The 23,968-nt window shown below is 47.8% G+C and overlaps 2 protein-coding genes across 3 annotated transcripts in view; both read right to left on the bottom strand.

The window, feature by feature from the left end:
• Positions 1-17,938, bottom strand: part of LOC138676598 (CDC42 small effector protein 2-B) — a 48,417-nt gene extending 30,479 nt beyond the window's left edge. For both annotated transcript variants that reach the window (XM_069766064.1, XM_069766065.1), the window contains exon 1: positions 17,878-17,938. The gene's annotated coding sequence lies outside the window, so the exon portion shown is untranslated. The remainder of the gene's footprint in view (positions 1-17,877) is intronic.
• A 4,396-nt stretch (positions 17,939-22,334) lies between these two features.
• On the bottom strand, positions 22,335-22,952 carry LOC138674574 (uncharacterized). The gene has a single exon (XM_069762392.1). The coding sequence runs from the start codon at positions 22,950-22,952 to the stop codon at positions 22,335-22,337; it is 618 nt and encodes a 205-aa protein (XP_069618493.1).
• Between the last annotated feature and the right edge of the window lie 1,016 nt (positions 22,953-23,968).

Here is a 23,968-nt window from a genome sequence, read left to right as displayed (position 1 = left end):
GTGGTGAAATGTGTGCTGAGGGTGGTATATGTGTTCAAGCACGTGGTAGTGTGTGGCGCATTTTGTGTGTGTGTGTTCATATCCCCGTGTGTGGTGAGTATCCCATTTTGGGGCCCCACCTTAGCAATTGTATGATATATACTCTTTGGCGCCATCGCTCTCACTCTTTAAGTCCCCCTTGTTCACATCTGGTAGCTGTCAATTTGCCTCCAACACTTTTCCTTTCACTTTTTCCCCATTATGTAGATAGGGGCAAAATTGTTTGGTGAATTGGAATGCGCGGGGTTAAAATTTCGCCTCACAACATAGCCTATGACGCTCTCGGGGTCCAGATGCGTGACTGTGCAAAATTTTGTGGCTGTAGCTGCGAGGGTGCAGATGCCAATCCCGGACATACACACACACACACACACACACACAGCTTTATATATTAGATTTGCTTGCTTGTCGGTTCATCCTCAGGAATTAATTTTTCCATTTGGTGACAGCAAGCAGAGGAAGATGTTCTCAGGGGCGGATTATAATAGGGTCAATCTGGGCGGTAGCCCAGGGCCCAGTGGTGTGGGGGGGGCCTGGGCTACCGCTCAGATTGCCCGCCGCCATCAGGGCATTACTGCCCTGACTGGTGTATTGGCCTGGTGGGCAGAGGGTGCCCGCATCGGGCCCCATCTCATCTGCTCACCAGGCCCGCTGCGGCAGTTTCTTCTAACAGAGATCTTGACCTTGTTCCTCCTTGACGATTTATGTAAGAGACTGCCGTGCTGTTGTCGGATAAGACATCTAGGTGTTTCCCTTTGATAGTCTCTTCTGTTTGCAGAACTGCTAGCCTTACTACTGTTAGCTCCTTTAGGTTGTAGGATGCTGACTTCATCTGAGGATCCCATCTGCCTTGCAGAATCTGATCTTCCAAATGTGCCCCCCAGCCGAGAGGGCTCGCATCCGTGGTTAGCACCACTGGATTTTGGACTGACCATGGCACCCCGTTTTTTAAATTTTCTATTTTTAGCCACCAATCTAAAGAGTCCTGCACTTGTTGCCATAGAATGATTTTCCGGTTTAAATTGTGGGGATTTTTTGCTTGTTCGGTAAGTATTTGCCATTGTAGGTCCCTTGAATGCAATCGTGCCCACCACACCGCTGGGATTGTGGTTGTCAACATCCCCAGAAGGGACATGGCTTCTCTTAACAAGATGGGCCGGCCTGATTGTGTTTGATTTATTTTTTGTTTTATGGCTTTGATTTTCCTGTCCGGAAGGATACAAACTTCCTTGATCGAGTCCAGTTGAATTCCTGTATCTGGACTGAAAGCATTTTTGATTTTTTTTAAATTGATCAACCACCCTAATTTGGACAATAAGTCCCATACTTTTAAGACTGCCATTACGCATTCTTCCTGGTTGTCCACTACAAGGAGAAAGTCGTCTAGATAGGGTATTAGTAAGATATTTTCCTTTCTTACCAACAACGCTATCTCTGAAATTCTTTGTAAAGACTCTGGGGGCCACTGAGACCCCGAAAAGGAGACATTGGTACTGTAGATGAGTAGGGATTTGATTTATTTCAACTACCAGTCTTAAGAATTGTTGATGTTCTACACAAATGGGAACATGATAGTAGGCATCTGTGAGGTCTATTACTGCCATGTAACAGCCTGGATATAGCAGTTTTGTCGTAGTTTTTAACGTCTCCATTTGGAATTTTTCTACTTTGATGTATTGATTTAGGGATTTTAGATTGAAGCTTGTTCTTAGTGAACCATCCGGCTTTGGCGTGAGGAATAGTGTACTGTAAAACCCTTTCCCAATTTCTTGTGCTGGTACTTTTACAAGAACTTGTTTTTCCCTGAGGAGATGAACTTCCCTTTCCAATGTTGCCTGATTTCATTTTGCGATATGGGTGACTTTTACTCGATGAGGAGGGAGGGAGTGAAGTTTAAACGTAGGCCTTCGGTTAAAACGGATATTACCCATTGTGAAGTTTGTAATTTTTCCCGTTGGTGGACAAAAAAATAAATAAAGAAATAAATAAAAATCGAAGCCTCCCTCCCACCCGGATATCTGCGTCATTGCTGTTTGGGGTCTGATTTCTGAGGAGGCTTATTAAAGAGATATCCTCTTCTCTCACCCCAGGGCTTCCCACGTGTGGATTTATCCCCTGGCCAAACACGGCCTGTTTTTTTCTGAATCCCGAAAGGAACGCCGATTATCATTCCACCGCCGTGTTGAGAAGGGAGTAGATGGGAAATGTTTTTTCTTATCTGCAGCCTTCTCTAGAATCTCATGTAGTCCTTTCCCAAATAGATATTGGCCCTCAGAAGGGACTGCACACAATTTGACTTTAGACTGAAAGTCAGCCGACCAATTTTTAAGCCTCTACCAGAGTTGGAGAGGGCACATTCACGGGCAGAAAAACGCACTGAGTCAATGGCGGCATCTGCCAAGAAGCCTGCCGCATTTTGAAGTGAGGGTATTACCTCTAAGAGTCTCTCCCTTTGACATTTGTCCCTTATTTGCTCACTCAATTCCTCTAACCACTTTATCATGGCCCGAGCAGTACAAGTGGTGGCCACTCCTGGCTTAAATGCCCACGTCGATGCTTCCCATGCCGATTTTAAGAAGGCGTCTGCCTTTTTATCAAAAGGATCTTTTAAAGCCCCCATGTCTTCGAAGGGAAGCGCTATGCCCTTGGAAGTGCTCGCAATTGCAGAGTCCAATTTAGGTGCTTTTTCCCCATTTATCACAGATTTCTTCCTCAAATGGATATTTACGCTTAAGGGCCTGAGGAACTGACATTTTTTTTATTTGTTTTTTTCCACTCTTTTAATTAAATTTAACACATTTTCGTGAAAAGGAAAAACTCTGCGTTTTTTCACCTCTAAGTTGCTAAACATAGAATCTTGGGTTGTTTTATGTTCTTTTGGTGTTTCAACCCCCAATGTTGCTTTAACTAGCTTAAGTAGTTTCCCAACATCCTCAGATAGTACATACGGCTGACCACACTCTTCCTCTGAAGAGTCTAAATCGGAGTCATCAGGTGGCAGTTCCCCTGGTTCACCTTCTGATTCCACGTCAGAGGTTTGGGCAGGTCTAGGAGGTAGATTCATTTTCTCCTTTACTGTGATTTTTACTTCATCCCTAACGATAGCCTTTATATTTTGGAGTAATGATGACGATGACGACTCCTCGGCCACAGTCTTATCTATACATAACCGACAGATCCGTTTGTCATAGGTTTTAGGGAGAGCTTTATCACAGAGCGCACAGACTTTATTCTTCTGCTTGGCCGTAGCCTTCTTCCCCTGCACAATATACCGTATATACTCGAGTATAAGCCGAGATTTTCAGCCCAAATTTTTGGGCTGAAAGTGCCCCTCTCGGCTTATACTCGGTGGGTGGCAGGGTCGGCGGGTGAGGGGGTGAGGGCGCTGAGGCATACTTACCTGCTTCCAGCGGTCCTGACGCTCCCCCTGCCGTCCCACGGTCTTCGGTGCTGCAGTTCTTCCTCTATCAGCGGTCTCGTGTGACCGCTCATTAGAGAAATGAATAGGCGGCTCCACCTCCCATAGGGGTGGAGCCGCCTATTCATTTCTCTAATCAGTGGTAACGGTGACCGCTGATAGAGGAAGAAGCTGCGGCACCGAAGACAGCTGTCCGGAAGAAGGAGCCGGACGCCGGGACCAGGTAAGTATCGCATAGTCACCTGTCCACGTTCCAGCCGCCGGGCGCCGCTCCATCTTCGCAGCGTCTCTCGCTCTGACTGTTCAGGTCAGAGGGCGCGATGACGCATATAGTGTGCTCGGCACCCTCTGCCTGATCAGTCAGTGCAGGACGCCGGGAGTTGCAAGCAAGAGAGGAGAGTATGTGTTTTTTTTTTTTTTAATGCAGCAGCAGCAGCGACAATGGCACAGCTTTCTATGGGGAAATATGAACGGTGCAGAGCACTATATGGGGCACAGCTATAGGGCAATAATGAACGGTGCAGAGCACTATATGGGGCACAGCTATAGGGCATTAATGAACGGCGCAGAGCACTATATGGGGCACAGCTATAGGGCATTAATGAACGGCGCAGAGCACTATATGGGGCACAGCTATAGGGCAATAATGAACGGAGCAGAGCACTATATGGGGCACAGCTATAGGGCAATAATGAACGGTGCAGAGCACTATATGGCACAGCTATAGGGCAATAATGAACGGTGCAGAGCACTATATGGGGCACAGCTATAGGGCATTAATGAACGGCGCAGAGCACTATATGGGGCACAGCTATAGGGCAATAATGAACGGCGCAGAGCACTATATGGGTCACAGCTATAGGGCAATAATGAACGGCGCAGAGCACTATATGGGGCACAGCTATAGGGCATTAATGAACGGCGCAGAGCACTATATGGGGCACAGCTATAGGGCAATAATGAACGGAGCAGAGCACTATATGGGGCACAGCTATAGGGCAATAATGAACGGTGCAGAGCACTATATGGCACAGCTATAGGGCAATAATGAACGGTGCAGAGCACTATATGGCACAGCTACGGGGCAATAATGATCTATTTTTATTATTGAAATTCACCGGTAAATGCTGCATTTCCACCCTAGGCTTATACTCGAGTCAATAAGTTTTCCCAGTTTTTTGTGGCAAAATTACGGGGGTCGGCTTATACTCGGGTCGGCTTATACTCGAGTATATACGGGTAATACAGAGATACTGTGTTACTGACAAGTTATCTGCCTTACAAAGGCACTCACCCACCGAAACCTTTAGTACCATGGGGGTCAGTGGAACGTCCACTGGCACCGGCGATTCCGCAGTCGGGTCCGCCATGTTGGAGAGGCTATTGCCACTGTTACTCATGGCTTGTCTCTTTAAATAATACAGGGGGAAAAGCGGTGCGAGCGCCCCTGAACTTCCTCCCTCCCGGGAGTGACAGCACACCGCTCCCCTCGGTGTGGGACGTCACTTCCGGTTGATCCCGGAAGTCCTCCCATTCACCTCAGAGCCAGCCTAGTGATGGGACGACCTCTGAGGAATTTGATACAGCACCGTCAATTCTAGAGACCTTGTCCCATACCTCAGAATCCTTCTCCTCGAAAGCACTGGTTTTCTAAGGTCTTTTCCACCATTAAATGAGTGCCCGGAACTTACTGTTAACTGGAAAGGTACACTTCTTTCTCTACTGTAACCCCCATGAACATCAAGATCTACTCTTTTAGGCCTACTGTTGGCCTAATGGCCTTGACTATTGTATCTGTATCCTCCACCGGAAAACAGCGCTTCTCCCCATGTCACTGCCTGAGGAGAATGAGGAAGAAGATTCACTCTGGTATTCCCTTTCTGATAACAGGGAAACATAAGATCCAGAAGAAAACTTCCCTAGACACCCTCTTCCCTTTCATTAATAGGGATTTTAGGGAGCCTTCCACCTCAGCCCTGATGACTGATCTAAGGCTTGCAGCAAAGTCAGGATTCTCCTCATCAATAGTATTCTGGATGCAGGCAGTACAGAGACTTTTCTGCAAGTCCACTGCTAACGGAGCTTTACATAGGACACATTCCTTGTTCTTCTTAGCCCTAGCTTTTTTTAGGGCTTCCCTAGTGATTAAACACAAACAAATGGAGCCTATTAAAATGGTGACATTCACAAAAAAAAAAAAAAAAAAAAAAAAAAAAATCACTCACCACCCGCTGTCACATTAAGGCACTGGATTGGTAGGCTGTTGTGGGATACAATAAGTAGGGACATTATCAGGGCATTACTGCCCTTACTGGCACATGGGTCCAGTGAGCAGAGAGGGGCCCAAAGTGGGCCCCCCACTTTTTGCTTCTGCTTATCCGGTACTAAGCCAGGGTGCCGGAATGCCGGGTATCAGCGCTACTGCACGCACTCATTCTCTGCTCCTTCCTTGTCTGCATAATGAGGAAAAGAGGACGGCTGGTGCATGCAGCTGTGCAGAGTTGCCGGATGCAGTGGAAGGATGTGCAGTCACACTGACAATACTCACCCCCCAGCGCCTGCACTCAGCAGAAGACCGGAGCCGAGCATCCGATCCCACCACTCCAGCAGCGTCACTGCTATCAGACTGAAGAGCCAAGGAGGGGTGGGGCTAAATGGCCAGGGTGTAGCCACAGACAACCAGGGAGAAGGAGGCAGAAGGAAATATAGGTTAGAGCGCCCGGCCAAAAGAGTCTACATTGTTATGGCGATAGTTAAACAAAAAGTCTTTCAGACAAAACTAAAAATGGGAAGACTGCTGACTTGACCGATGTCCAGAAAGCAGTCATCGACATGCTCCACAAGGAGGGTAAGCCACAAAAGGTCATCGCTAAAGAAGCTGGCTGTTCACAGAGTGCTGTATCCAAGCATATTAATGGAAAGCTGAGCGGAAGGAAAAAAGTGTGGTAGGAAAAGATGAACAAGCAACCGGGATAACCAGAGCCTTGAAAGGATAGTTAAGAAAAGGCCATTCAGAATTTTGGGGAGATTCACAAGGAGTGGACTGTTGCTGGTGTCATTGCTTCAAGAGCCACTACACACACATCCAGGACATGGGCTACAAGTGTCACATTCCTTGTGTCAAGGCACTCTGTTATGATCTGGTGGCCTTGGAGCAGCATGAGACGTACTCTGGAGAAGGTGGTCCCTGTACTGACCGCAAACCCTGAACCTAGCAGCGCAACTAAAAGTAGCCGTGGGGGGTACCTAACACTCCCTAGACCCCTCGGCACAGCCTAAGATCTAACTACCCCTAAAGACAGAAACAGGAAACCTATCTTGCCTCAGAGAAAATCCCCAAAGGATAGATAGCCCCCCACAAATATTGACTGTGAGAGGAGAGGGAAATAACATACGCAGATATGAAATCAGATTTTAGCATAGGAGGCCATACTAGCTAAAAAGAAAGAATAGAACAGAGTACTATGTGGTCAGTATAAAAACATTAGAAAATATCCACCGCAGAAAATACGGATCACCACATCTGACTAAAGACATGGGGGGTATATCTGCATCTCCAGAGAAATAGCTAGGCTGCAAAAAATCCTTCACAGACCAAGCTGGACAAGACAAAAACATGAAAATGCACAGAACTATAAGGTCCACTGCAGGTGGACAGCAAAAACAAAGCCAGGACTTATCTTTGTAGAAAAACACAGCAAACTGGAGAGACCAGCAAGGAAGTGAATCCTTCAAGAACAATGGACAACTGGCACTGACCAAAGGATCCAGCAAAGCTATATACCCCAGTCAGTTTTGCAATTAGTAGATACACATGTCCACTCCTGCAGTCCAGGCACAACTGCATTACCCTCCACAACCACTGGAGGGAGCCCAAAAGCTGAATTCACAACAGCACTCATGACCAATAGACAATGCCAGAAGCGTATTACCTGACCAAGGAGAAAAAGAACTGGACTGTTGCTCAGTGGTCCAAGGTGTTTTCAGATGAAAGTCAAATTTTGCATTTCATTTGGAAATAAAAGTCCCGGAGTCAGGAGGAAGAGTGGAGAGGCACACAATCCAAAGATGCTTGAGGTCTACTGTGAAATTTCCACAATCAGTGATGGTTTGGGGAACCATGTCATCTGCTGGTGTAGGTCCACTGTGTTTTATCAAGACCAAAGTCAGTGCAACCGTCTACCAGGAAGTTTTAGAGCACTTCATGCTTCCCTCTGCCAACAAGCTTTTTGGTGATGGAAATTTCCTTCTCTAGCAGGACTAGGCACGTGTCCACACTGCCAAAAGTATCAATACCTGGTTTAAAAACAACAGCATCACTGTGCTTGATTTGCCAGCAAACTTGTCTGACCTTAACCCCATAGAGAATCTATGGGGCATTGTCAAGAGGAAGATGAGAGACACCAGACCCAACAATGTAGACGAGCTGAAGGTTGCCATCAAAGCAACCTGGGCTTCCATAACACCTCAGCAGTGCCACAGACTGATCACCTCCATGCCACGCCGCATTGATGCAGTAATTGATGCAAAAGGAGCCATGACGAAGTATTAAGCGCATTTACTAAACATAAGTTTCAGTAGGCCAACATTTCGGATTTTAAAATCATTTTTCAAGCTGGTGTTTTAACGTATTCTAATTTGCTGAGATAGTGACTTTTGGGTTTTCATTGGCTGTAACCCATAATCAATCAACATTAACAGCAATAAACACTTGAAATAGATCACTGTTTGTAATGACTGTATAATATAGGAGTTTCACTCTTTGTATTGAAGAGCTGAAATAAATGATCTTTTTGAGGAGATTCTAAATTTTGTGAGAAGCATCTGTATGTGATATGCATTCGTTGGGCACGGTTAAAGCAGTTGTCAACTACTAGAACAACCCCTTCTTAAACTAATTGCCCCAATAAAATAATAAAGATTATACTTGCCTCCCGTGTCGGATCCATTCCCGCGGTGTTGGCTCTTGCTCTCCCCAGGGCTCTCGTGCAGTGTTGTGACACGTGACGCCCAATCAGCGCTGGCGTCACTTTCTCCGCCTTTACACAAAATGAACATGCAGAAAAAACAAGGGCTGCAGCTCATCCCAGACTTCCTCTTCATGTTCAGTCTGTCCAAAGGCGGAGAAAGTGACGCCAGCGCTGATTGGTAGTCGGCGTCACATGCCACAACACAGCACGAGAGAGAGTGCAACCACTGCTGGAACGATGCAGGCACAGGAGAGTATATTTATTATTTTATTAGAGCCAAACATTTAGTTCAAGAAGGGGTTGTCTTAGTGGAAGACCACTTTAAAGTGTGATTGGTGCAGAAGCGGAGTTTTTCCAAGAGTGGGCGATGGGACTGTGCAAGGTTCAAGGGGTGGAATTTCGCCAGTATGGGACCCCGAAATTCCTGGTGGCAGTCCCGATACTAAGCATTCCCTCTGGATACCAAGGAAACCTGAGACCATCTGCTCCTCTGACTGGGACGGCTGCAGCTCCTGACTCTTGGAATAGATAGAAAAATATTTAGAATTTAGAGTCCTCAGTGGTTGATACCTTTTAATGGCTAACTGAAAAGATGGTAACAGGTCTCTTCATCAGTCTAGCGGATCCGTCAAAATACAGGATGCGTTGCATCCGTTTTTCACTATTTTTGATGCATCCGTCGATACATCACGAATTGTGACGGCCGCCAGACGACGCAAGTATGAAAGAAGCCTAAGATCCGGGAGGGTCGAAACGTCAGTTTCAGTATCTTGTCGCCCTTGTCATCAGTCATTATTTTGCTCCCACTTGCTGTGTAGTCAATAAAACTCCTTTTTTGCATTCCACTTAAGAGTGTGCGGTGCATATCTATTCCTGGGCTTTCTAAGGGCTTTTACAGTCCATTACACCAGCACCTCGCTATTCCAGTCAGTGTGTACATCAATATACCCCATCACTCCTGACACTTGAACGGTTGTCCCCTTTTTTTTGTCCACGATGTAGATAGTATGGCTGCTGCTCCTGCTCATCCATGGTACTTTGGGAAGACGAACTGGAGCACAAGTGCTTTCTCTGTGGTCTGTCAACAATTTATGTGGGAGGACCCACAGTGCCTATTTCCTGGTCCACCTACTCCTGTCCCTCCAGAATCTGCCCTCCCCCTGTGAGATCCAACCAGGACGTGTCATTTCCACGCTAGCCCTGGTCATCGATACTTGCATAGGGAACTGCCATCTTGCCAGGCATACCCCTATGACATCACTTTGGCACACCCAAACCCAGTGTGCCTTGCGCCCGTGAGGTCAGTGGAGCGCGCAAAACTTCCTGAATGGCCGACACCAGCATCTCAGAGCAAAGGGGGAGGGTGACATGTTGTCCGAGACATGCTCAGCATATCTTTACAGCCCACGCCGGCGCATAGAGAAGCCCCCGTGAATGGCACTTCCCGGACCCTGAAAGCCGGCACTACAGGCATGCCGCCTTGTGTTCCAGATGCTAGAACAGGGCTGGGTAAGCTTTTTGTTCCATCTTCACCACCGTATCTCAGCACAAGGTTCCCAAAGAGGACAGGAAACCAACTGTTGCGGGGGGAGAGGTGCCACCATTTTATTTCAGTAGGTTTCCAGTCCTTGGTGGGTGGATCCCTCTGTCAGATGTGTCGTCATGGGTGAAGAGAAAAACAAATTGTTCATTTGATTGTACAGACATCTGATTGGCAAGATTACACGAGTTAAGAACCTACATCTTGCATCTCTGCTTAAAACCCGATTGCCATGATCGCCTGTACTAAAATGGTACATTAGGCATCTTTGTGTGTCAGATCCTTAAAGCGATAGACATCTACTACAGCAATTCCCCAAAAATAAGACCAACCCCGCAAAAAAGCCCCAGCATGATTTTACAGGATCTTTGGCGTATGATTGAAATATAAGCGCTACGCTAAAAAATAAGCCCAAGTTACATTCAGGACCGGCGTTGAGGGATGCAATGGGCAAATGCTCAGTGTCCCCACTCTTAGTGGCCCCCAGCGTTTCTATTCTGTGGTTAACCCCTTAAGGACCAGGGGTATTTCCGTTTTTGCATTTCCATTATTTTGCTCCTTCTCCCCACAGCCATAGCTTTGTTATTTTTCGTCAATATGGCCATGTAAGGGATTGTTTTTTTGCAGTACGAGTTGTAATTTTGAATGGCACCATTGATTGTACGACATTGTGTACTGGAAAACGGGAAAAAAATTCAAAGTGCTGTGAGATTCCAAAGAAAGTGCAATTCCACAATTCTCTAAATGATAAAATTGACCTGCTATTATGAATCTCCAAGTCATTATGAGTTTGTAGATACCAAACATATATAGGTGAAAAACAACAGATCCAAAGTTTGTAAAAAAAAAAAGTTGCAATTTTCCGAGACCCGTAGAGTCTCAATTTTTTGTGATCTGGGGCAACGTGAGGGCTTATTTTTTGTGAGCCGATCTGTCGTTTTTATTGATACCTTTTTGATGTAGATAAGATCTTTTGATTGCCTGAGTTTGATTGCTTGAGTTTTTTTTTATTTGCTACACTGTTTACCAATCGGATTCTTTTTATATATTGATAGATTTGGTATCGCCGCTTTAAAAAAAAAAAAAAAAAAAAAAAATCACCTAATGTGTATTTTTTTTATTTTGAGTGTGGCGAATGCGGGGGGGGGGGGGATGATATGAACTTTTATATTTTGACTATTGAAGCAAATAAAAAGTTTTTTTTTTAAATACAAAATATAATTAAGATTTATTAAAGGAGTTTGTGTCATTCTTTCAATGAAAAGACGCGTGTGTGTTCTTTTGTACAATACGACTATGAGGTTAGTATTAGAGGCAGCCTTATAGACGCCTCTCCTTTACTAACCTCAGGGCTTGATGTCACCTGACAATACAAAGGCGACATCGAACCCCCAACTACCACCTCACTTGCCAAAAAAAAAAAATCAGATTGAACTCGCATGACACTCGCATTACACTCATGCAACTCTCGACAGTGAGAATCGGACTGATTTTTTTATACATTTAGTGTGACTCCAGCCTTAGTTAATCATACTCAGGTCTGCTGTGCTCCAGCACCTGTTGTAAGGAGGTGAAGCACAAGAAGAGTCCGGGGGCGGTTACCTTCTCGGCTCTATGCCTGGAACCATTGAGCTGTGCTGCAGGTTCCCTAGGGGGCAGACTTAGAGACTGGGACAGGAAGGAAGCCAGGCAGAGAGCGAGAAAGCCGCGCGCAAGGTTCAGAGCAGCGGTCAGAGCAGGGTGCAGCTGTGCTCCGGGAGAGAGAGCTCCCGGTCAGAGGACAAACACAGGGAGATTGCCCAGAAAGACTGCATCTTGTGAGTACATGAAAGTGGACTCTGCTGTGACTGGAGAGGGACGCTTTGAGACCCGTGCAGACACATTGGCCCGTGCAGAGACTGTGACCCCCTGGTACCCACGGTATCAGTATAGAGACTGTGACCCCTGGTACCCACGGTATCAGTGCAGAGCCCTTGATTCCTGGTGAGAGACTTAATAATAGACTGACCATCGTTTTCCCGGGATAGGCTGTGCTGTAAAAGCTAAAGACTCAGAGCCTGTGCATATCACATTAACTCCCGAAACCCCAGGCAGCGGGCTCCTAGAGACTACTTTGCCCACGGACAACAGAGGGACAACAAGTGCCGCTGTTTCTCAGCGCCTACGTTGGAGAAGACGACCCTTCAAGCAAGTCCTCATCAGACTGATAAGTGTTCTTTTTCTCAAGAAATCCTGCTTATTTCTGTTGCACTGTTTGACTCCTATATTTTTGCACTGTTTCATTGCTAGTTATATTCCACTGCTTCCTCCCTGCGAGGAGAACCTGATTCTTGTTATTAAACCCCTCAACTGTTGGTCTGTCTATTCAGTGGTGACATACTCAGTACCTGCATTACGATTACATTTGGCGTAGTCGGCAGGATGTCACACGGTAGCGCGGAAAGGGCAGACCAAGCAGCTGGGAAAGTTCCCAGGTCTAGCATTTCCCTGGGAGCCATGTTGAATAATTTGCCAAGGTTCACTGGGAACAATGTAATGCTGTGGAGTTGGACGGAGCGTATTCGGGGAATGATGCGGATGCATCCCATGACACCAGCCCTGGAGGAAGAAATTGCATTGATGGCCCTGGAGGGGGAGGCGCGGGATTCTGTCATGCATAGGTACCCCCAGGAGAGAGATACCCTGGACAAAGTGCTGCGCATACTTGAGGAGACGCATGGGGACCCCACCGACATAGGGGAACTTCGCATGCGACTGTTTCACCAGGTACAACGAGAGGGGGAGACTGTGACCTAATTCATGAACGCCCTACAAGAGCTTCACACTGCTATCAGACGAAAGGACGGTGTAGGGGTTGGGTCAGTTGATGTGGTGCTCAGAGATCAGCTGCTGATGGGACTGCATGACGCAATGATGAAACATTGCGTCATGCAGTCCCATGCTGTCTGTAGATGGATACCATGCTTGGCATAGGTGGTTTTCCTTTATTGGATGTTTTCCTTTATTGGATGCTGCCCTTCCCTTGGTTGTTCCTTCCCGGGGAAAGGCCTGGCTATTCACTGCCTGCGTTGAGAAACACGTGATGGTGTCTCCGCAGCTCCTCTACATGCAATGATGAAACAGGCACTGCGAGAGCGCATGCGAGTAAAGCCAGACATTACTTTTTCTGAGGTTGGAAGTGAGGCGCGTGTGCGAAAACAAGAACAGGGAGCTGATGGGAAGGGTGCAGAGCGGGGAGGTAACCACCACTGCAGACAATATCCCCCAGTGGTTGGAGGACCGGAGAATGGAGATTAGACAGGTCCGTGAAGAAATGGCGGCCTCCAGAAGAACTCTGGCAGAAGGTCCGGCCCTCTGGTGCGAGAGAGAAGCCATGAAGGGAGGGTGAAACTACCAGGAGAAGAAGCCCTCTTATATGCTACACCTGTCAAGGATCCGGCCACATTGCTCGATGGTGTCCTTGGCGGAGATGACCATCCCCGCACCCTCCTTTAAACTATGTGGCTCTGAGCTCGAGGGGCACCGCTCGGAGCGTGAAGAACAGAGGAGGAATAGTAAAAGTCCCGACTGCCCAGGATAGAGGAGTCCCTGACGGCACTAGGGAATTCCAGATATTTCTCCACATTAGACTTGGCCAGCGGCTACTGGCAGGTGCCCATGTCTGAGCAAGACCGAGACAAGACGGCTTTCATCCTTCCGATGGGACTGTATGAGTTCGATCGGATGCCCTTCGGCCTAGCAAACGCCCCAAGAACATTTCAGCGACTCATGGAGAGATGTCTGGGAGACCTGAACTTTGAAGCCACCTTGATTTACTTGGATGATATCATCGTCTTTGCCCCCACCTTTGAGGAGCATCTGCAGAGACTAGAGCAAGTTGATTCCGGGTGAGAGACTTAGGGTATGTGCACACGTCAGGATTTTTAGCGTTTTTTTTGCGGAATTTCGCTATAAATCCGGTAAAAAAATGCTAACATTTTGCATCCTATCTTTTAGAATGCATTCCGCATTTTTTGTGCAGATGTTAGCGTTTTTTTCCGCAAAAAAAACGCATACCGCAAAAAATCCGGACATGCTCTATCTTTTTCCGGATTTCCTATCAAAAAGGTCATTCCGGAAAAAAAAAATCCGAAAAAAGCACGCGGATTTCTGGCAGAATTCTCAGGATTTTGTCAGGAAAAAATCCTGACGTGTGCACATACCCTTAATGGACTGAACATCGTTTTCCCGGGATAGAGTGTGCTGTAAAAGCTAAAGACTCAGAGCCTGTGCATATCACATGCAGGGTATGTGCACACGATGCGGATTTTGCTGCGGATCCGCAGCAGTTTCCCATGAGTTTACAGTTTAATGTAAACCTATGGGAAACCAAAAATGCTGTGCACATGCTGCGGAAAAAAACGTGCGGAAACGCAGCGGTTTACACTCCGCAGCATGTCACTTCTTTCTGCGTTTTCCGCAGCGGTTTTACAACTGCCCCTATGGAAAACCGCAGTTGTAAAACCGCAGAGAAACCGTGGTAAATCCGCAGCGGTTTTCCACTGTGGATTTATCAAATCCGCTGCAGAAAAGTCCGCAGTGGACCTAGAATACGTGTGCACATAGCCTAACTCCCAAAACCCCAGGCAGCGGGCTGCTAGAGACGACTCAGCCCACGGACAACAGAGGGACAACAAATGCCGTTGTTTCTCGGCGCCTACGTTGGAGAAGACGACCCTTCAAACAAGTCCTCATCAGACTGATAAGTGTTCTTTTCTCAAGAAATCTTACGTATTTCTGTTACACTGTTTGACTCCCATATTTTTGCACTATTTTATTGCTAGTTATATTCCACTGCTTTCTCCCTGCGAGGAGAACCTGATTCCTGTTATTAAACCCCTCAACTGTTGGTCTGTCTGTTCCATGGTGACACACTCAGTACCTGCATACTATTACACTGTCATCATTCTTCAGTGAGGAGAGCAGTCCGTTTGTCGGTGCCATTCCCCAGTTTGTTGCTGCCTGCTTAGGATTGGTCAGTGTTAGGCCACATTTACCGATTCATGTATTGCTATGCGGCCGCACGCTCCGCTCCGGAGTGCAGGTGGCAGTGCCGGGTATTAACTTGGGATACTTGGCAGTGTTTCTCGCATGTGTGATCCCGGCCTTAGACGAACACTGCCAGGGAGAATAAAGTTAATTAACTCTTGTCAGGGGGACCCTCGGTGCAGGTGTCAGAACACAATTAACCTGCAGATTATCCCCATATAACAAGTTCCCTATAAAAAAAAAAAAAAAAAACAAGTTTTCTCTGCTCTGCAGCCACTATTATATCATGTATTCAGCTCAATATGTAAAATTTGGTGAAAGTTCCTCATTAAATGGCATCTGACTATACATGTGTCCACGTGAATTGATCTATTCCTTTCTACTGCGTTAGTGTAAGCATAGTATTAGGCTTGTTGTACACTAGAATATCAGACGGATATAGGACAGTCATGTGAATCAGCCCCATGGCAGGAGTGAGCGAAATCCACAGGCAACCTACATTTGATTACTGTCCTATAAATGTCTAACCATAGTCTTTCACAGTTGCTAAACACTGATAAAACACAAAGGGTTAACAGAGTAATGAAGCAACAGCTATGTACATGTGTAATCTAATCACCGGAGCTCCTAAATCCACATAAAGACAAAGACATGAGTAGAAGACTACAGTGAGGGATTTTAAAGTTAAAGGGAACCTGTCACCCCGTTTTTTCAGTATGAGATAAAAATACTGTTAAATAGGGCCTGAGCTGTGGGTTACAGTAGTGTATTTTGTGTACCCCGATTCCCCACCTATGCTGCCGAAATACCTTACCAAAGTCGCCGCTTTCGCCTGTCAATCAGGCTGGTCTGGTCAGATGGGCGTGGTGACATCGCTGTTTCTTCCCCCAGATCTTGCATATCTTTCCGAACTCGGCTTCAGGAAAATGGCCACCGCGATCTCCATCTGCGCACGCGCGGCATCCCGCGGCCATTTTCCTGAAGCCGAGCAGTACCATCTGCGCACGCGCGGCCTCACAAAGATGGCCGTGCCCACCGATAATCGGCTGAATAGCGCAGATCGCCTGTGGATTCGCCTGTTGGGCATGCGCAAACCACTACGCCACCAACGGAAAGATATGCAAGATCTGGGGGAAGAAACAGCGATGTCACCACGCCCATCTGACCAGACCAGCCTGATTGACAGGCGAAAGCGGCGACTTTGGTAAGGTATTTCGGCAGCATAGGTGGGGAATCAGGGTACACAAAATATACTACTGTAACCCACAGCTCAGGCCCTATTTAACAGTATTTTTATCTCATACTGAAAAAACGGGGTGACAGGTTCCCTTTAAGTTGCACCACACCAGCGCTTAAAAAAAAAAAAAAAAAAAAAAAACACACCACACTGAAGTGGTGGCTAAGGGTATGTTTCCACGGGGCGTAATCCCAGCGCTTTGGATGCAGCTGATACCCCTCTCCGCCCAAAGCGCCACCCCCTTTTGTGCACGTGGTGATTCCGCCTGTGTTCATTGAGCAGAATCACCGCATCGTATTCATTGACCGAGTTATCTATTAATAGACATGCTGCGGTCGGATACACGGCCCTGCACGCATAATGGAAATGGGATTTCATAAAATCCCCTCCACTATGCTGTAACATCTGTACGCAGCGTCCAATCCGCAGCAAATCCTGATGTGATACGCCCCGTGGAAACATAGCCTTAAAGTTTTTTTTACAAAAAGGTTGATTAATTTGGAAAATTCCATTTGTTTAAATTATGAACCCAATTGGCCAGGCACTGCAGCGCTGGTTCCTCCAGGAGACCCTGACCGTTAGTTGGGGGTCTCGCACACCTGGGACGATCTAGGAGCCATACGTGCCAACAGTTCATACAGGGATTTCCCGTATACACGCCTATATGATGGGCACTTGAAGAATAATCCACCGTCACTAATTTTATGTGTCTAGAAATTAGGACAATTTAACACAAAAAAAGCAGAGGCCACAAAATACAATGCTCTGATGCCACGATAGCCGGGCTCGGGGTGCGTGGTGACCTCCGGCCTGCTGGTGCCCTCCTGTGACGGGGCAGCAGTACTCCGTGAAGGCCATCACTGCGCTCCACATCTACAAATGTGTTAGGCTACTTTCACACTAGCGTCGTTTGGCCTCCGTCGCAATGCGTCGTTTTGGAGGAAAAAAACGCATCCTGCAAAGTTGCCCGCAGGATGCGTTTTTTCTCCATAGACTTTCATTAGCGACAGATTTCCACACATCGCATCCGTTGTGTGACAGATGCGTCGTGTTTTGGTGGACTGTCGGCACAAAAAAACGCTACATGTAACTTTTTTTGTGCGTGGTGTCCCCCATTTCCGACCACGCATGCGCAGCCGGAACTCCGCCCCCTCCTCCCCGGTCATTACAATGGGGCAGCGGATGCGTTGAAAAACTGCATCCGCTGCCCCCGTTGTGCTTTTACTTCACAGCATGCGTCGGCCCGACGCACTGCGACGGGCCCGTACCGACGTTAGTGTGACAGTAGCCTTAGGGTGAAGGACAATTGTTGTTCAAACAGAAGCTGCTGCCCTGAAAGGAGCCAGAGTGATGCCCCAATGTGACCAGAGCCTTACCTGGAAAGCCAGGGTCACATGCACCTCTCAGACACAGAGAACTGGAAGCACTACAACAACCAGCTGTCATAAAATGACACTTCATACCAGTCAGACAGTTAGGAGTTAATGACTATGCCCAGTATGCTGCACACCAACATGAAAACTTCATGAAGTTGCTGAAATGAGGGAACAATCCCGACCTCACTATCTGGCTCCAGCAAGTGCCCAGACCACCACCTTATCCCCCCGCCCTGTCACCGAGGGACCCGACCACCTCCGGTACTCACACAGCACTGCCAGCTCCCCGGCCCTCACTGCAGCACTGCCGGAGTGTCTGCGCAATCTCCATAGCCACGCCCCCGGGGCGGGGCCGACACTGCTGATTACTGGCAGGTGCGATTCCCGGGCCGGTGATAAACGAGTCTGTACAAGGCGCAGATGCTGCGTTATTACCGCGGTGACGACGTTTATGTGCAAACTCTCTCCACATATATACACACAGGTATTAACATGCGGTGTTGGCACAAATGTGGGTGAGTTCTGCTGGTTCAGGAACTTCAAGTAACTTCTATGTGAGATGCTGATGTGAGTGGCTTCAGCCGTGTCCATCGCTCCAGCTGGAACTATCTGCTGAGGGACGCGCTCCCCTATCACTCACAGCAATCAATCCCCATTACACCACGTTGACACATTCAGTATTTTGTCAGTTTTTACCTCCGTATTTGTAAGCCAAGACCAGGAGAGGAACAGTCAGAAGCAGAGGGGTAGCTAGGGTTTTGGTCCAGAGGGGCGAAGCTTCTGAGTGGCCCCCTAACCAGGTAACCTTGATTACAACTGGGTGACGCGCCCTAATAGTGGAGGAGAACCTCAGCAGATGACAGCGCTGTTACTGAAGATAATCTCTATATAAAGACCACTATGGATATTACCGCCATATGGTCAGTGGTAGATACCAGCCCTACAGAACATATAAGACATCACTGCACAGTTAGGCTATGTGCACACGTTGCGGATTAGGCTTAGGAATTTCTGGTGCGGATTCTGCCTCTCCAGGCAGAAAACGCACCTGCGGATTTGTCGCGTTTTTTGTGCGTTTTTGCTGTGGTTTTCTTGCGGATTTGCTGCGTTTTTTACCCCTGCGGTTTTCTATAATGGAATGGCTACAAAAACGCTGCAGATTCACAAAAAAGAAGTAACATGCTACTTCTTTTAAACCGCAGCTGATTTTCCGCAAAGTGTGCACAGCATTTTTTTTTTCTCATTGATTTACATTGTACTGTAAATCAATTTCGTTATGCAGCATTTCTGCACTGCAAAAAACGCTGCGGATCCGCAGAAAATCCGCAACGTGTGCACATATCCTTACAGATAATGATTTACTGCTGGCGTCCTTTCTGATGGAATCGTTCATTTTTTCCATCTGGCTCAGACCAACATGACAACTTCTTCCAGCAACGACTCACCTGCAGAGATTACAGCAAAGACACGTTTCACTTCTCACATTCCAGCCCCATCACCATCTATTCCCAACCTGCACATACTCCTCATCCTGCTGATACCCCAATACTGAGCCGCTGCTGCCATATGTGTCCCTATTACTGCCCCTGATACCCCAATACTGAGCCACTGCTGCCGTATGTGTCCCTATTACTGCCACTGATACCCCAATACTGAGCCACTGCTGCCGTATGTGACTCTATTACTGCCCCTGACACCCCAATACTGAGCCGCTGCTGCCATGTGTCCCTATTACTGCCCCTGATACCCCAATACTGAGCCGCTGCCGTATGTGACCCTATTACTGCCCCTGACACCCCAATACTGAACCGCTGCTGCCGTATGTGTCCCTATTACTGCCACTGATACCCCAATACTGAGCCGCTGCTGTATGTGACCCTATTACTGCACCTGATACCCCAATACTGAGCCGCTGCCGTATGTGACCCTATTACTGCACCTGATACCCCAATACTGAGCCGCTGCTGCTGTATGTGTCCCTATTACTGCCACTGATACCCCAATACTGAGCCACTGCTGCCGTATGTGACTCTATTACTGCCCCTGACACCCCAATACTGAGCCGCTGCTGCCATGTGTCCCTATTACTGCCCCTGATACCCCAATACTGAGCCGCTGCCGTATGTGACCCTATTACTGCCCCTGACACCCCAATACTGAACCGCTGCTGCCGTATGTGTCCCTATTACTGCCCCTGATACCCCAATACTGAGCCGCTGCTGCCATGTGTCCCTATTACTGCCCCTCATACCCCAATACTGAGCCGCTGCTTCCATATGTGTCCCTATTACTGCCCCTGATACCCCAATACTGAGCCGCTGCTGCCATATGTGTCCCTATTACTGCCCCTGCTACCCCAATACTGAGCCGCTGCTGCCATATGTGTCCCTATTACTGCCCCTGCTACCCCAATACTGAGCCGCTGCTGCCCTGTGTGACCCTATTACTGCCCCTGATACCCCAATACTGAGCTGCTGCTGCCGTATGTGACCCTATTACTGCCCCTGCTACCCCAAATACTGAGCCGCTGCTGCCGTATGTGTCCCTATTACTGCACCTGATACCCCAATACTGAGCCGCTGCTGCTGTATGTGTCCCTATTACTGCCTCTGATACCCCAATACTGAGCAGCTGCTGCCCTATGTGTCCCTATTACTGCCCCTGATACCCCAATACTGAGCCGCTGCTGCCGTATGTGTCCCTATTACTGCACCTGCTGTGTGGTTCTCTGTGCCCTCTAAATTCTAAAGCAACTCTCTACAATATAGTAATGCCAGGTGCAAGTGCCCTAGAAAACAGTGCCCATATTTTGCCCCTAGAAAGTAATAATGCCCTGTGTGCCCCTTTGATAGCCACAGTAACTTGAGTTCCCCTATAACAATAAGTGCCCATTTTACATTTAATAAAGTCCTGAGTCTCCCCCTGTACAGCTCCCCTTTACACAGCATGATGCTCTCTTAGGCCCCTTTCACACGTCAGTGTCTCCGGTACTGACAGTTTTCTCACGTACCGGAGACACTGACACACGTAGACCCATTCAAATGAATGGGTCTATGCACATGTCCCCTGTTTTTTCACGGACCGTGTGTCCGTGTGCAAAACACAGAGACATGTCCGCTTTTCTCCGGCAGCACGTACCGCAATACGTCCCGCACACGTGCACACGGAGAACAGTGTGCACTCTCCTCCCTGTGCACGTACCACCGCAGGAGAGACAGCACTACAGTAAGCTCTGTGCCCACTGCGTGTGGTGCTGAAGCCGGCATTCATTCCTTCTTCCCAGCAGCGTTCGCTGGAGAGAAGGAATGAAAAATCAAGGTTTTTATTTTTTGTGTTAAAAATAAAGTTTGTGGTTCCCCTCCCGCCTCCCATCCCCTGTGCGCCTGCCCGCTTGCCGAGGAATACTCACCCAGCTCCTGCGATGTATGCTCTGAGTCGGCAGCAGGTGCTGTGTGAGCGGACACATGGTACCGCTCATTACAGTGATGAATATGCGCCCCCCCCATAGTCAGACCCTGTAATAAGGCAGCACTTCTATAGTCAGACCATGTAATAAGGCAGCACCCCATAGGCAGACCCTGTAATAAGGCAGCACCCCCATAGGCAGACCCTGTAATAAGGCAGCCCCCCATAGGCAGACCCTGTAATAAGGCAGCACCCCTATAGGCAGACCTGTAATAAGGCAGCACCCTTATAGGCAGACCCTGTAATAAGGCAGTACCCCCATAGTCAGATCCTGTAATGAGGCAGCACCCCTATAGTCAGACCCTGTAATAAGGCAGCCCCCCCATAGGCAGACCCTGTAATGAGGCAGCACCCCTATAGTCAGACCCTGTAATAAGGCAGCCCCCACAGTCAGACCCTGTAATAAGGCAGCACCCCCATAGGCAGACTCTGTAATAAGGCAGCACCCCTATAGGCAGAGCCTGTAATGAGGCAGCACCCCCATAGTCAGACCCTGTAATGAGGCAGCACCCCTATAGTCAGACCCTGTAATAAGGCAGCAGCACCCATTAAAAAAATAAATAAATACCTCTTCTTCCTGGTTCCTGCGCTGCTCCTGCTGATCTCCTGACAGCGGGCGCCGGGCAGTGACGTCATCGCACCTGCTGTCAGTGTCGGCGACGTCAGATTTTTCGTGTTTTTTTCCTGAGCTTCCCAATGCATTAAATAGTGGGAAATCCGCAAAAAATCTACAAAATTAATGAACATGCTGCGTTTTTTACCGTGATGCGTTTTTTTCGCAGAAAAAAAATGCAACATGTGCACAAAAATTGCGGATTGCATTCTATTAATAGGATGTTTAATGGATGTGTTTTTTCCTGGTTTTATCGCGTTTTTTCGCTATAAAAACGCGAAAAATCCGGGACCTGTGCACACAGCCTTACACATATAAAAATTGTCACATTGGTGTGAATGGAGCCAAGCGCTCCCAGCAGACCGCACTCTGGCCCCATTTACAGCGCAGACTGGTAACCTCAGGAGCTCCTGCACTTGCCACTATGCAGACACACTGAGACGGTCACATTTGCTGTTTACGGACACTACGGATCACAGTTTTAGTACAGCAGTCTGAACTCGGCCTTTTCCACAGTTTGTGGCTATGTTCACACCACCATATTTTCGGTCTGAGTGTTGACATTATACAAACAGTAATTGGACAATGTTATTCAGTAGGGCTGTTCAGATAAAGGGAACCTGTCAGATATGTGGAGATACACAGGTACTAGCATTCTGAAACCTTACGGCTGCTGTACTTGGAGTCCTGCTGCCAAGAGGAAATTAATTTTATTCCTCCCAGCAGCATTCGGTTTCCTGTCACTGGTGGCATCGGCGCGGGTTCAGTCACTGGTGGCATCGGCGCGGGTTCAGTCATTGGTGGCATCTGCGCGGGTTCAGTCACTGGTGGCATCGGCGCGGGTTTAGTCACTGGTGGCATCTGCGCGGGTTCAGTCACTGGTGGCATCTGCGCGGGTTCAGTCACTGGTGGCATCGGCGCGGGTTCAGTCACTGGTGGCATCGGCGCGGGTTCAGTCACTGGTGGCATCGGCGTGGGTTCAGTCACTGGTGGCATCGGCGCGGGTTCAGTCACTGGTGGCATCGGCGCGGGTTCAGTCACTGGTGGCATCGATGTGTGTTCAGTCACTGGTGGCATCGATGTGTGTTCAGTCACTGGTGGCATCGGCGCGGGTTCAGTCACTGGTGGCATCGGCGTGGGTTCAGTCACTGGTGGCATCGGCGCGGGTTCAGTCACTGGTGGCATCGGCGCGGGTTCAGTCACTGGTGGCATCGATGTGTGTTCAGTCACTGGTGGCATCGATGTGTGTTCAGTCACTGGTGGCATCGGCGCGGGTTCAGTCACTGGTCGCATCGGTGTGGGTTCAGTCACTGACAGCCAGCCCTAATGCTGAGCTGCTGTCAGTCAGTGCCGTGGGTCATGTCGTAGTGTACCAGTTCATCTAATGATTGTCAATGGGGTCAAGTCAATGACTGGATTTTGGTTGCAAGTTGTTCCCATACACTTCATAGTGACTTGTGCACAACTTGCAACTCACGCAACATATTTTCAAGGTGCTCTTGTAATTGAAAGCATAGGCAATATAATTTTTATATAAAAGTGGATAAACATATTTCTCTTGGATATTGGCCAGAAGTACTATATGTAATGCGGCCATTCTTCTGGTATTCTCTGTTTCTTACATATACCATTATAAGGGGTGTGATCCTAGCCCTGCACATACCGTGGACTGTTAATAATAACATTTAGCATAGTGTGAGCTGATGTGACTGTAGCAATACCCAGCTGCTTGGGCATTGTACGTGGCACCTAGATATCACATGATTAGTCATGTAACTGCTGGTCATAATACAGGAAGAATTACAACCACTTCCTAGATAATATCCTTAGTGCTCATTTAGTTCTTACTGTAGCTATAAAGACACCCATCCTGCAGCTAAATGTTCATCTACTTCTGAATTTACTTCCATTCCTGCTTCTTTCATCAGACTGTGCTGCACCTTTCTTGTGGGCGGCGCTCAACGACAGTGCAGCAGTTATGGTGGTTGTTCTGTGACTGCTGGTGCCATCCAAAGAGCTTGGTAGTTATTCCTATTTAACTTACAAGGTGGCACTCATACTATTTAATCTCTTGACTCTCCATTAGTTGCCAGTGCTAAGCTCAGACATACAGGATTCATATACTTGAAATTAGCACCTGGGTTTATAGTTTCATCCATGTTCCTTTATTTCATCCATTATATGTTTGGGGCATTACAAAATTGCTCTGAGCAATACCTTCCAGCAGTAGTGTAGCTACCGGGGTGTGCGGAGGCTGAGGCAGCCCTGCGCTCAGAGGGGTC

This window comes from Ranitomeya imitator, chromosome 4 (genome assembly GCF_032444005.1).
Source record: "Ranitomeya imitator isolate aRanImi1 chromosome 4, aRanImi1.pri, whole genome shotgun sequence".
NCBI classification, from domain to species: Eukaryota; Metazoa; Chordata; class Amphibia; order Anura; family Dendrobatidae; genus Ranitomeya; species Ranitomeya imitator.
The sequence above is the reverse complement of the archived record's forward strand: the minus strand, read 5'-3'. Positions and strand labels throughout refer to the sequence as shown.